The sequence below is a fragment of the Corvus cornix genome, chromosome 2 (assembly GCF_000738735.6).
Source record: "Corvus cornix cornix isolate S_Up_H32 chromosome 2, ASM73873v5, whole genome shotgun sequence".
NCBI lineage: Eukaryota > Metazoa > Chordata > Aves > Passeriformes > Corvidae > Corvus > Corvus cornix.
Window position 1 is genome coordinate 37,847,987 of NC_046333.1, and position 12,336 is coordinate 37,860,322.

Sequence of the window (12,336 nt, forward strand, 5' to 3'; positions counted from 1 at the left end):
ATCTGATGTTGAAAACAATACTACACTGCTTCAGAAGTTCATCGAATGAAAGCATTAAGATTTTTTTTTCCTTGCTGTTCACACCAGTTTGGTGAATTGTAGGTCAATGGTTTCATAAAAAATATTTGTGTTGGCATTGTTGTTACTCTGTCTGCAAAATCCTTCCTAAGCTTTCCTAAAAGTAGGATTGTAAGAACTAAGCAGCATGTTATTATGTAAGAATTTGTGAAGATTTTTGCAAAGGCCAATTTCAGGCAAGCCAAGAAACAAAGGCAATAGCTCTAATGTTTCCAAGAACATCTCTGCTGAGCAATGCATATGGTTCAGAAGGAATAAATCAGTTACACCTCCAGATTTAGGTTTGTGGGGAAAGTTGAACAATACAAACGTATAGCCTGAATTGTAAATTATTACTAATGTAAAGGTTGCTAATACCGCAATCCTGTTGCTTGTTCTAGAGCATCTCATCCTCACGAAGTAGAAGTTCATCTCTGCTGCCACCTGGGACAGTTAATTCTGCATCTCCAAGTGGCCAGAAACACATGAATCAAAGCGGGCCAACTGTTGTAACCATCACACATCACAAATCACCTGCAGCTGCTCGAAGAGTGAAGAGCCAGCGATCTGGTCAACTCCATGAAGTCAGAGAGGTAAGAGAGAAACATCTGCTGTTTTGCTGTAACTTGGAAGTGCTTACTTTGCTTTAGAATAAGCAATCGAGTCTGACAAGTTAAAGATTTTCTTTGTTTCCTACTTGATGACTGCTTTGTTTTGATCCCGTTGCTGAGCAAGAGGTGGGCTTTAGTTCTGGTTCAGCTTCAGGTCAGGTGTATACTGATATTTTTATGCTGATGTTAAAATTGGTGTGTGCACATGCTTAAAAAATGAATTAGATTGGCTACAGCTCCCAGACTTTGCAGTGGTGTTTCATTACTGGGGAAAAATCTCTTTGAAGCTGTGTGCAGCAAAACCTTTCCGATTGGAAAGTGGGCCCTGAAGCATTTAAATGTAGCTGGAAAAAACTTCTTGAATAAGTCTGATGAATGTGTGAATGGAGGCATAGCTCCCCACACTCAGCAGTTTGTTGCTGTACTGCTGTAGTCTTGCCTTTGTGTCAAGTTTATATTACTGGCCTTGCAATGGAAAAATGGTTTGTGTGTATCAAAGGCATGAAAACCAAGGAAGAAAGCATGTTTCTTTTAAAGCCTGTTTGTACCAGTGTTTAGGAAATTTAACTTATACTGATTTTAGTCTGTCTTCCAGACAACAAAAATAGTACCGAGCTTTAAGCTTAAATATTATGGCAGATTTTCACAGAACACGCTTTCATCTTTCATCCCTTATGATGTTTTGGTTTGTCTTTCATGTTAAGAATTTGAATAAATTCTTGGGATGTGCTCTCAGTGAAGGCTTAAATTGCACGTCCTGATGAAGAATGCTTGTTTTTATTCTAGTTAACATTAAAAATGAAGAGCTCACTGTCTGAATGTCACCCACATTCTCTTTACATTATAGAAAACAAATATCTGTTTGTTTTTTACAAAAATACCCTGTCTTTGTCTACCAATCATCTCCCCCAAGTTGGTTCTAGTGTACTAAATGTATTTGCTCTCATAGGTTGAATTCAGAGTGCACTTTAAACCTATAATAAAATCAACAGTGGGAGCTGTTGCAATTTTGTCAAATGAAGCCGAGTAAGGCTGAAAGCAATTTAAAAGAGAGTGTTAGTGTATGTGCTGGTCATAGTAAGTTGGGAAGGGAAAAAGCCATCAGTTGCAAAGAACTACACTTGGAAGAAATAAATACTAACCTATAGAAAAACAATGAGGTCAGGTATCATCCCTGGAGAAAAGGCCAGTGAATTGCTGACTCAGTTGTTTGCAATGTGATTCCAAAAGAGGTAACTATTACAGGACTTCAATCTGTAAAGATGGAAGGTAACGATTTTGTTCTGTTTGATGCGAGTGGTACCTCAGCTGCAGCACCAGTTTCTTTTAGAAGGCTGCAATAATAATGAAAAAAACCCCTTAGATATTGAAGATACAGTAACAGTTAAAAGAAGTGAGTGCTTTTCAGGGAGGGAAAATGGTTCTAAGATAAATGATGCATAAGCAAATTTTATAAGGCGATGTGTGAAGTTCACCTTTTTTATGTACTGGATATTTTGTGTGCGTGTGTGCTACTTCTTAAAGAAGAGCGTAACAGTGGAGAAATCGGACTTTCTGCCTTCTATCCCAGTCTTGTGTAAAAAGTGGCTGCTGGTGTTGTTTCCATCTTGTGAAAGGATAAGTCTGTTTTTTCCAGGTTAAGAAAGCAGATTTTTTTTCAACAGCATACTCTGTGCATGTCCTTCTTCCCCTTTTTCCAGAGTGAATCCAATAGACTTTGAGTATATGATACCTGTGTTTTCAGGGAGTATCCTTGTTCCGTATGAGAGTCAATGGGTGACTGTTAGATCCACCCTCCCTTGTTAACTTTATCAGTTAAGAGGTACCTCCAGAGCCCTTCACAAAAGTGCGCTTAAATCTGTTCTAATCCTGTTTTGTAATCTGAAACAATGAAAAATAGGAGTTAAAAGTACAGTAAGAGAAAGTTAATCCCTTCCTCAACACCTAAATCTTTGCTGTTTATTTGAAAGTTGTTTGGTATGATTTGGATGAAGGGAAGAGACTGCAAAAGGATTATAGATCAATATTGGTGTTCCCCTTATTGAATGATGTCATTGAAGCTTTGACATGCAAAAAAGTTTTTTTAAAATTGTTCTATAAATAGGACTGCATTAGCTAATTTTACACCTTACAAAATACAGTAGTTGAGTCAATGAAAAAAGCTGATCTGCTGCTGGAAAATGAGAGGAAGCATGTGTGTTTTAAATTTCACAGCAGTGTTGTGGTATGGTAATGCTGTATATGAGCTCTTCGAAAAACAGTAATGCTGCAAAAAGGGGCATCCTTCCCCTGGGACGTGTGGTCTTTGCTAGCTTGCACAATGTTTCTGAGAAAGTGTTGAACTTGAAATTGCTACTCAATTCTGAACTCTCTTGGTTTGGCCATATTATTTGTAAAAAAGTGAAGTGTCTCTCCATGTTGCAAAAATATACTCCTATATTTTATATAATGCAAGATGCTTGGTAATACTTGATTGGTTTTTTTCCTCTCTTTTGACTTCATAGTAAAAGTGACATTGTAACATTGTTTCCTTCTGTGGTTTGTTCTGGCTGATTTAGTTTTATTTTTAACAGCATAGCAAATTTTAGCATGAAACTAATTGTAGCAAAGAGGTCTATTTAACACCTAACTGACATGCAAAAATGTATAAATGTAGTAAATACAACTGTCTAGGTCTGCAAAATGGCACATGTAATAAATGTTTCTGTTGTAAAATTAGAATTTCACCTTTTTTCCAAATTTTGATAAGTTAAAACTGAGCATAAGTATGGAGCTTCTGACTGCTATTAAAAATTTATGTTTTAATACTTGACCTACTTCTGTATAGTGTTGAATTGAAAAGGAGCTCAGGTGCATTACTTTTCATCATAATGTAATTTTTTATGCTGTTTAATATTGTTCTCTTAAATCAGATTTTTGCTTATATTAATTTGGTGTTAATAGTCCAGTCTACACTGATTTATGGGATGTTACATCAAAACTAAACTTAACCATACATTACTTTGTGAGAAATGATCTGCAGTGTGTTGCACTTTTTGCAGAATTATTGGAGATCCTCTTTATTTGGACCATAACTTAGCATTAAAGGGGTACTTTGAGCTAATTTTTTAGTAAGTGATTTTATGGTAACCTAAGTCTCCATGGTCTTGAAATTTAATTCTGTTTTTAAAACTGTGGATATTATTATCCTCTTAGAAATTTATGATGAGAGTTAAGCTTTCAGATTTCTTAACTGTAGGTGGTTAAAATCAACTGGAAGGTTAAGCCAAGTGGCCACATCACCCTTCATATTAAATTTTAGCTGTCACTGAACTAAATAATAGTGACAGAATGGTCAGAATGGTGTTTATGTTGGCTGAGAGTGTCTGACTCTTGTACAATCTCTGGCAGTGTTACCATTGTTGTTAAAGAACCAAGTGTGTGAAGATTTTGTAGTAATTTATATTAATTATTTACAGACATTTAGAGAAATTAAACTGCAGTCCAGAGAAATATTTCTTTCCACAATTTAAAAAATTCAGTGAAGGATTTTCTGATCCCTTTGAAATGTGGTGCTTGTTACAACTTTTGATGCCCTGACTAGTCATCTGCATGGGTTTCTGAACATTTGGTACAGTGAGATCCAGATTTCACAGGGCCTCCACCAGTGTGACATCTCTTTTATGTGCCAGTGGGCAGTCCCAGAACTTGGAAAGGATTGCTTTTTGGTAAGATGACAGTCCTACTGCTTCTTGCATGTCCTTTTCCATATATAAACACAGTTACCATTTGATTCCTGCAGGAATTATGCAGCTAGTAGTGGTAGTTCTTTGCTTCTTCCCTTACAGTATCAGGAAATCTAGGACTTACACCTAGGGCTTCATGGAGTGAGTTTTACCAGCAATTTTGTGAGGCTGCAGTTGTCCAATTTTATGTGGTTACTAGGAGAAGGAGATGATTCTAAAACACTTCCGAGGATTTTTCAAGTGAGAAGTGAATGTCTTCAGATCACTGTAATATTTGGATAGCAAAATTAGGAACTGTGACTAGCTACTGTTAGCAAAAACGGATGGTGTTGTCCGTGGAGAAGTGTTTGTTGTGTCACAGAATTACAGCACTGCACAGGCATCATTGTAGGTGAAAGAGGAGATGCAGTGCTTAAACCACGTGGGGGAACATTCAGACTTGCAGGACTTCCACGCGTGTGGACTTTATGTGAAGACATACACTAAGCTGTGTGTTGATGTTAAAGCTTTGTAGTCAGTGTTCACGCTGGTAGTGGGGGAAATCTTGATGGTTTTTGACCTATGCCAGATTTTACTTTGCAGCTTTGAAAAAGTCAAGTTTTGCTTTTTATTTCAATTTTTTTGTCCTCCTTTCATTTCTCTGAAAGTGTGTACATGGAAAGGTCAATGGATAAGGTCTAATGTGAGTCCTAGCAGAAAGAATGCTGTAGCTCTAGATCTTTGGCATAGTGTTGAGGTTCTGTGAGGTTGTGCAATAAGGGTGCATGAAAAAAATTCAGCTCCTTGAGCAGGACATCATGCTTAGTGTAAAGTATGCACAAAGAACATTTAAAAATCCTGTTAAAATGTTAAGTGTTTTTGACAGTGTGTGTCTAATTTTGTGTAAAATTACTTTGTAAAAGTGGGGAGAAATGCTATATACTAGATCATTGCTTTCACTGGCAGTTCTCACCTTGGTTTTGGAGTGCAGGAAAATGAGAGCTAGCTTTGTAACAAAGATGACCATTACATCTGCATGAGTAATAAATCAAATATTTGCTTTTAGGAGATGAAAATGATCTCATGTTCACCTAAGGTATGGAGGTAGGATGGGGTGCTAAACTGTGCTAACTTCAGTCTTTCTGGCCTGGTAATGTGGGTGCTTTATCGGGGGAGAGCTGATAACTGTAGAGTGCAGCTACAACAGCACTGCTGAAGTCTGTGTTGCTGTGCTTTAGTTAGTCAGGTATAAAAGTAGTTAACTAAAAACATGTCCATTTTTCTTTCTAGACATATTTTAGTATAAAAGGTAGCTTTGTGATGTTTTCTTCATGGCAGTTTGTGGCTGATCCTTTTAACTAGAGTCTTCCTGCATTTCAGAATTAGTGTAGTAAATACACTCTAGACAGATTTGATAGTTGGACTGACCAGGGTATTTCATCTCTCATAGATACTGCAGGAAGTGTTTCGGTTTTGAATTCCAAGTGTCCTGTTTTCTGTTCATTTGAGGAAATAATATGGTGGTACAGTGAGTGGCAATTTTGGAAAAGGGAGGGAAAGAACACAGAGGAGTAGCCTTTGTTAGTTATAACTCTCCATTTTTTCCTGGACTTGTATTTAAAATATCTTCCTGCACCCCCCCACTATACCTAATAAATTAGTAAAGGCTTGTCCTATTGATCATCTTTCATCAAGTGCATCATATCATATACAAGATAAGTCGTCTTTAACAATAGGTGCTATGGATTATGCTTTAAGTATGGAGGCTAGTTGGAAAATGAGGTATGTTACCGAAGTGTTTACATCCTCATAACACTGCATCTATGCTTTGTATGTATTGTAGGTATTACACTTCCATTTGTCTGCAATCTCACTGTCAGAAATTTTTCATTTTAATTATCTGGGTGTGAAAAACAGGGAAGAATGTCTCCACTCTAAAACAGGTAATGTGAAAGTGCTTGGAAAAAACTCAAACCAAAACCAGCTGTTTCGCAGAAAGCAATGGATACTTCTTGGCTTGAAGAAAAGTGAAGCAGAAGAAAAGACAGCAGAAAACCTTTGTGTCAGTTTTGTGTCCATTGAAGTCAATACTAAAAGTGAATGAGGCCTTAAGCCTTAATTCATTAGTTGATATTTATTTGGCACAGAACATGGTAGTGTAAGTTATACTACAGCTACTACTATTTAACTGTGCTTTGACATACTTTTCGAATTGAGAAGTGTTGTAATACAAATTCGTGTTACAGCTACATTTAACAGCTCAGTTGCCCCTGAGCTCACTGATACTGAAGGGGTTGCTCCCAGCTGGGTTTTAACAGGAGCAATTATGATTTGTTTAGAGGCGTTAAATCTGTAACAGTATAAACCAGTTTCAAACCTAACATGAGGTCTAAAAGGGGCAGCTGCAAGTGTTACCTCTGCACTTTCTTCTGAATTGGTGCTGGCCCCAGTTCTAGAAACATGTGATCCTTGTACAGTATGAAAATACCATTGTGAGCACACAGAAATGTTCTTCTGGCTATACAGCAATGTTTGTGTGATTGCCTGCCCTTCATCTCCCTAGACAGAAAACCAGGATTGAGAGTATGTAGAACAGATGCAGTTATTTGGTGCCTTCTGTGGCAGTTTCTTCGGAGGCTGTTTGACTTGTCTATAGATTTCTCATCTCCTGTATCTGCTTATTCTATCTCAAGTTAGTACTGCTAAGATCAATAGAAACATGTCTCCTTGGGGAGTAAATGGGATGCTTAAATCTCTGACAGTGTCAGTCTAGTACCTCCTGGAGTAGTAAATGTACATGTGCTTATAAAAATTACTCAGTTAGTAGCATTAACTGTCTTACTTTGGGGATGAGGAGATGGAAATTATTCTAATATTATAAACCAATTGTTATTATTACATAAACATGAGCTGAATACTTCTCTGATCTCTGAACCTTTACCTTGTGTTTGCAGTATGTTTGAGGTCACTAAGAGTGCATTGAAGTAGCATCTTCCTGACCTACACTTTGTTCTGTGCATTTGATTTTGTATTCATATGAAGGTTGAGTCATCCTGGCTTTCAGATACCCAGGCAGGGAGAATTAAGGTTGCTATGGGAATCATAGAGCAAATGTTCTACTAAAATTACACCGTTTGTCCATACGGGTTATGTCAAGAGTGAACCTGGCTCATTATTTCTGATATTTCTCCCTACCGCCCCCCCCCCCCCCCCAACCCTGAAAAATATGAGTAGCACAAATATGGCTTCTTTCATGACTTCTTTTCAGCCTGTAGTTGAGCAGTAATTGAGCATGTGCAAAGATGATAATTTTCCATCATTTAACAAATGGCAATTTATAAATTAGGGATAATACAGTATGTATGATAACTACATTCAGAGATTGCTGCAGCATTCATTTTCTTAAGCAACTGCAGAGAAGCCAAAATTATTCTTTACAGTTATTAAGACATTTAATTACATTTCCAGTAAATGGTAGGTTCCCAAGGGATCTTGAGAGAAGTCACATTTGAAGGGAATTCAGTCTCCGGTTTGTGTGCCTTCAAAACTGCCACTTAATTCTGCTTTATGTACAAAATTCAACTGTTTTATGTGCATGTGTAAAACAGCATAGCATATCATACACATACCTGCATTTTTGGAAAACTACAGGGCTGTTTTCTTTCACAATTATAGCACAAATACTGCACTAGTTTAAAATCAAAGTTCTCAGTTTGAAAATGAAGCTTTAAAGAAAACATACCTCAGTAAATCTTTCCTCAGATTAGGGTATCACATCTCATGGTCTTGTTTCCAGTGCAGGTTTCTGGGTGGCTGGCTGGTGCAGCAGTGATTTTCGCAGCAAACCCTGAACAAGGGTGACAAGGGCCACCTTCTGCAACTCTGTTTGTAACGCAAATTACTGCTTCCAGGATACATGGGCCATTTTGTTAACCCACACTTACATGCTATTTTTATTAAATTAAGTAGAAGATATTTTTGAATGTTCTCAGTGGTAACAGATGACAGTGTAATATTAGGTGGCTGGCCAAGTTTCAGATATTAAGTACAGAAGGTACTTATATAAATGCTCTCAAGGAGAAAGTAACCATAGAAATGGCTCATATATTTTAAGCATACCATTAAGTTTACATTATTATACACTTTTATTGAGGGCTTACTATAATCTTCAGCTCCTTGTGTAACACCTAAAGTACTGAATACTACGCTAAGAAACACAGGGAACATTTTGAGTTTACAACAAATGTGAATAGTAAACACTGTAGCTCTTAGTTACTTAAAGACCTGATCTCTAACAGCTTTTGCTGCATGTTCTTATTGTAGTGCTTGTATTGCAGGTGTTGAATGCTTTGGAAACTGTGCTACATAGGTGCTTTTCAGCAGCTGCTTATTGGTTGCAATTCTGATTTCTGACAATATGCTTTAAAAGAATGGCTAATAAGACAATGGCTAGCAACATCTCATCCAGCAAGCAAACCAGAACTACATCTGCCCGAATCTGACTAATATGCCTTAAAGTAGCATTGTATTATAGGTACTAGATACATAGCTGTCACTGATGAATTATTTTAAATTTTTATTATGGTTCATTCATTTGTCTCTTCCCTTTGCCACTTTCTAGGAAGCACAGTCATATGTTCTTGCACATACTTCTTAGCATGTTTTTCTGGTGGTATCTACTGTGTTCTGGGATAACTGCGTACAGGTTTTCTCCTAAAACCCCAGTTATCCAATTGCAGTTTTATTGATAGGTTTAGGCTGACAGACACAAAACAGATGGATTTGTGGAAAAGTTGCTATATAAGGGTGCTTCAGCCTTACAGCGTGTCACAAGTTGGGTACTCAAAATTATGGTAGTGTATGGTGAATTACTTCAGTGCAGTGAAGTTAATGATGTCAACTTAAACCAGTTGACAGTCAGCTTTTCTACATAGGGAGAAGTCAAAGGAATGGATTAGGAATGCTTTGTGACAGCCTATGGAGGTGCACTTTATGGAAGACTCAGGAATGGCAAGGTTAGATAGCCTTGATATGGACAGCTCACTGACTTCTCAGAAAACGTGAGGTGAATTGACTGTAAGATGGGGAAGTGATGTGCACATCTCAGGGTTTTTTAAATGATGGAAACAAAAGTCAGTTTTATGCTTGGACACTACAAGTTAGGTGGCTAACAGAGAGAAGGGGTGAAAGGATCTAAAAGCAGTCTTGGCAAAGGGAAGATGCACTGGGACTGTCCATCAGAAGTTTGTCTACTGTATGGCATATTGGACTTCTCTGAGTGGCAGTATGTGTTTATATATTCCCAGCTAGAATGGAATAATAATAATAATAATAATAAAAATTTAAAAAGTTTATAGAGTTACTTTTTCCAGCACCATATGTTCTGACAGAAACCTCTGCATCCTTGAGCTACTCATGCTGAAGTGTGTAATTTATGTTCAACTGGCCTTTTCTCTTCTGAAGACTAATTTCACTCAAAGTCCAAACCTCACTTTTTATCAATTGTGCCCTATATTGCAGTAAACTGATAGAATTTTCCTGTGATTGCTGATGTTGACTTAATGGTTAGCAGCGACATTTTAGGAGCTCTTTGGAATACTTGAAATTCACAAATTAGCCTAAATTCCTGATAATCAAAATATGCTTTCCAGCTTAGGACTATAGCTGTTAGCTTCAGCAAAGTGATCTTTCTGAAGTGTAAGAAAAACTGCTACTCAGAAAAGCCCACAGAATAACATCTGCTTATGAGTAACATTTAATGACTAAAAATAATGACTTTGTGAGGTAATTTTTATAGTAAAATTGCATAAGAATAATTTCCCACAAAGTGCTTTTTATAAACTGCTCTCAATACTGCATTCTGTGGTTTAAAATAGAACAGTGTGCTTCCTGCTTGGCTAGATGGCAGCCAGTTGCCATCCAAGATTTACTTGAATTTGTGGACTCCTTTCTGCTTGTCTAATTTTTTGGTTCTGGATCACTGAAAGCATGTGAGGTGGGGCAAACAACATTGGGAGCTGCTTTTTCTCTTCCCTGTGATTTTTCCTCAAGATCCCAACACTTTGCTCTACTTGAGTTGTGTTTGCCAGTAAATGCTAAGTCTCAATAGGTGGCTATTAGTAGGCTGTGGTTAATAGAAAATCCTCAAGAAAAGGGAGCACGGTGAAGAAACCCAGCATTTACTAGTCGTTTTTGTGCAAAATGTCATATGTTACCTGGATACATGGAGTGTTCACAGGGAGCTGTAACACAACAGGCAAAAGAGGAAACCTGCCATGTGTCCTGCAACAGGCCCTGATTCCCAGACACCTCCCTCCAGTGGCAAAGTGACCAGTGCTAGGTTGATCTTTTGGAGAAAAATAGCTTACTCACTCTGATTTGTAGGAAAACGCAGTGCTCATTGATACAATTTGTCTGAATCACTGACTTTCACTTGTATATTTGTTATGGCAACCAGCTCTTTCTAAAAAGATTTCACTTCTCACCTAAAGACTTGTGGAGTAGCTCCATTAAACACTCTTAGACAGCTGACACTATGAGAGGAATTTTTTTTATCTCTAGTGTTTCAGTACTTTGGTTTGTCTGTAAATCTTCCACAGGGAAAAAACCATGAAGTTGATGTTGTTTTGTGAGGGAGAAGTATTCTCTTTCAGATTTAAGCAGCAAGAAGGTATTCTCAGGATAATTAAAAATTTTTGGGAGGATGATAGGAAAAGCTTCCCTCCCCTCCCATTTTTTCCCCCACCTATATAATATGAAGCCACTCAAGGAAAGCTGAGTATATACATCAGAGTATTGATTAAGACTAAAAACATCCTCTAGAAACTCCAAGATCATCTGTCTACTTAAATATTCTCTGGCAAAATCTGAACTTTTTGTTCTAGTCTGTTTGCATGGACACCAGATCTTTTCCTCACCCTTGCCCTCAGCTGCCTTTCTGTCATTCAGAAGCTCATTTCTCAGGGGAGGAGGACAGATTGACTACAGAGAGCATGCATTTAACCTTATGTCTGGGGTTGTCATAAGGAAATGTGGTAAGGAGGTAGCAAAGGGAAGCATCTGATTTGTTTTGGCCTGAGTAGGTGGGCTGTTTTGGTGAGTTTTCTGGAGGCATTCTCAGGGATCCTGCCAGAACTGCTTCAATCCTCTTTACTAACCATATGTGTTGCAAGGACTGTGAAACTCTCTCTGGGGTCTCTCTGTTTCCCTGGTGTAAGAAGCAGACTTCTTTAGAAGCTCAGGACACTCAGATTGTCCTTGGGAGTGTTTTGCATCCAAATAAAGTGTCTTCATGAAGTCCCAGAGAACACTGACAATTACAGATACCATATACACTCTTTGGTGTTTGGAGATAGATCTGTTAAATATATCCTGTCTTTCATTCTTCTGAGAAGAGAGATGCTTTTGTAAAACAGCTAGTTAGGTCAGCTCCCCTTCTTACTGAGCTTCTGCCTATTTTAAAGGGAGGAAGGGAGGAGTGTCCTCTCGTATACCTGAGCTGCAACAGACTGAGAATTTCTTGGAAAGGTAGATTAATTTTCTTCCTCTGCTACTGCAAGGAATGTTTAAGGCTTCCAGGCTAGTCAGCAAAAAAGACTTGTGTCCCCTTTTTCCTGTCTCCCCCAAATCTGGCAGCTTTATGGACTAAAGCAGTAGTATGCAGACCTACAAAATACAAAGTCTTACTATTGTAGCTGTGCAACTAATAGCAAGGGAGCTTGCAGGTGTGATTAATAAGCTATTGGATAGTAGGCCAAATGGAAGATGTCTGTAGTTCATCAAATGATTAAAGAATGTTGTCTGAACAAAACAGAATTATATTATGTTGTAAGGATATACAGCAAGTGTCCAAGTTACAGAATTTGAAGATATAAAATAGGGATTGAATATGTAAAGAATGGAGCATAGTTTCATGTTTAGTATATGAAGAAATTAACTAGCCAATTCAAAATGTTCATGACAGA

General features: G+C 37.7%; 1 protein-coding gene across 1 annotated transcript in view; it reads left to right on the forward strand.

Moving 5' to 3' along the window:
- Positions 1 to 12,336, forward strand: part of OSBPL10 (oxysterol binding protein like 10) — a 112,965-nt gene that overhangs the window by 43,857 nt on the left and 56,772 nt on the right. The window contains 1 exon segment of the mRNA XM_039549858.1: positions 459 to 650. Coding sequence (XP_039405792.1) covers positions 459 to 650 — 192 coding nt within the window.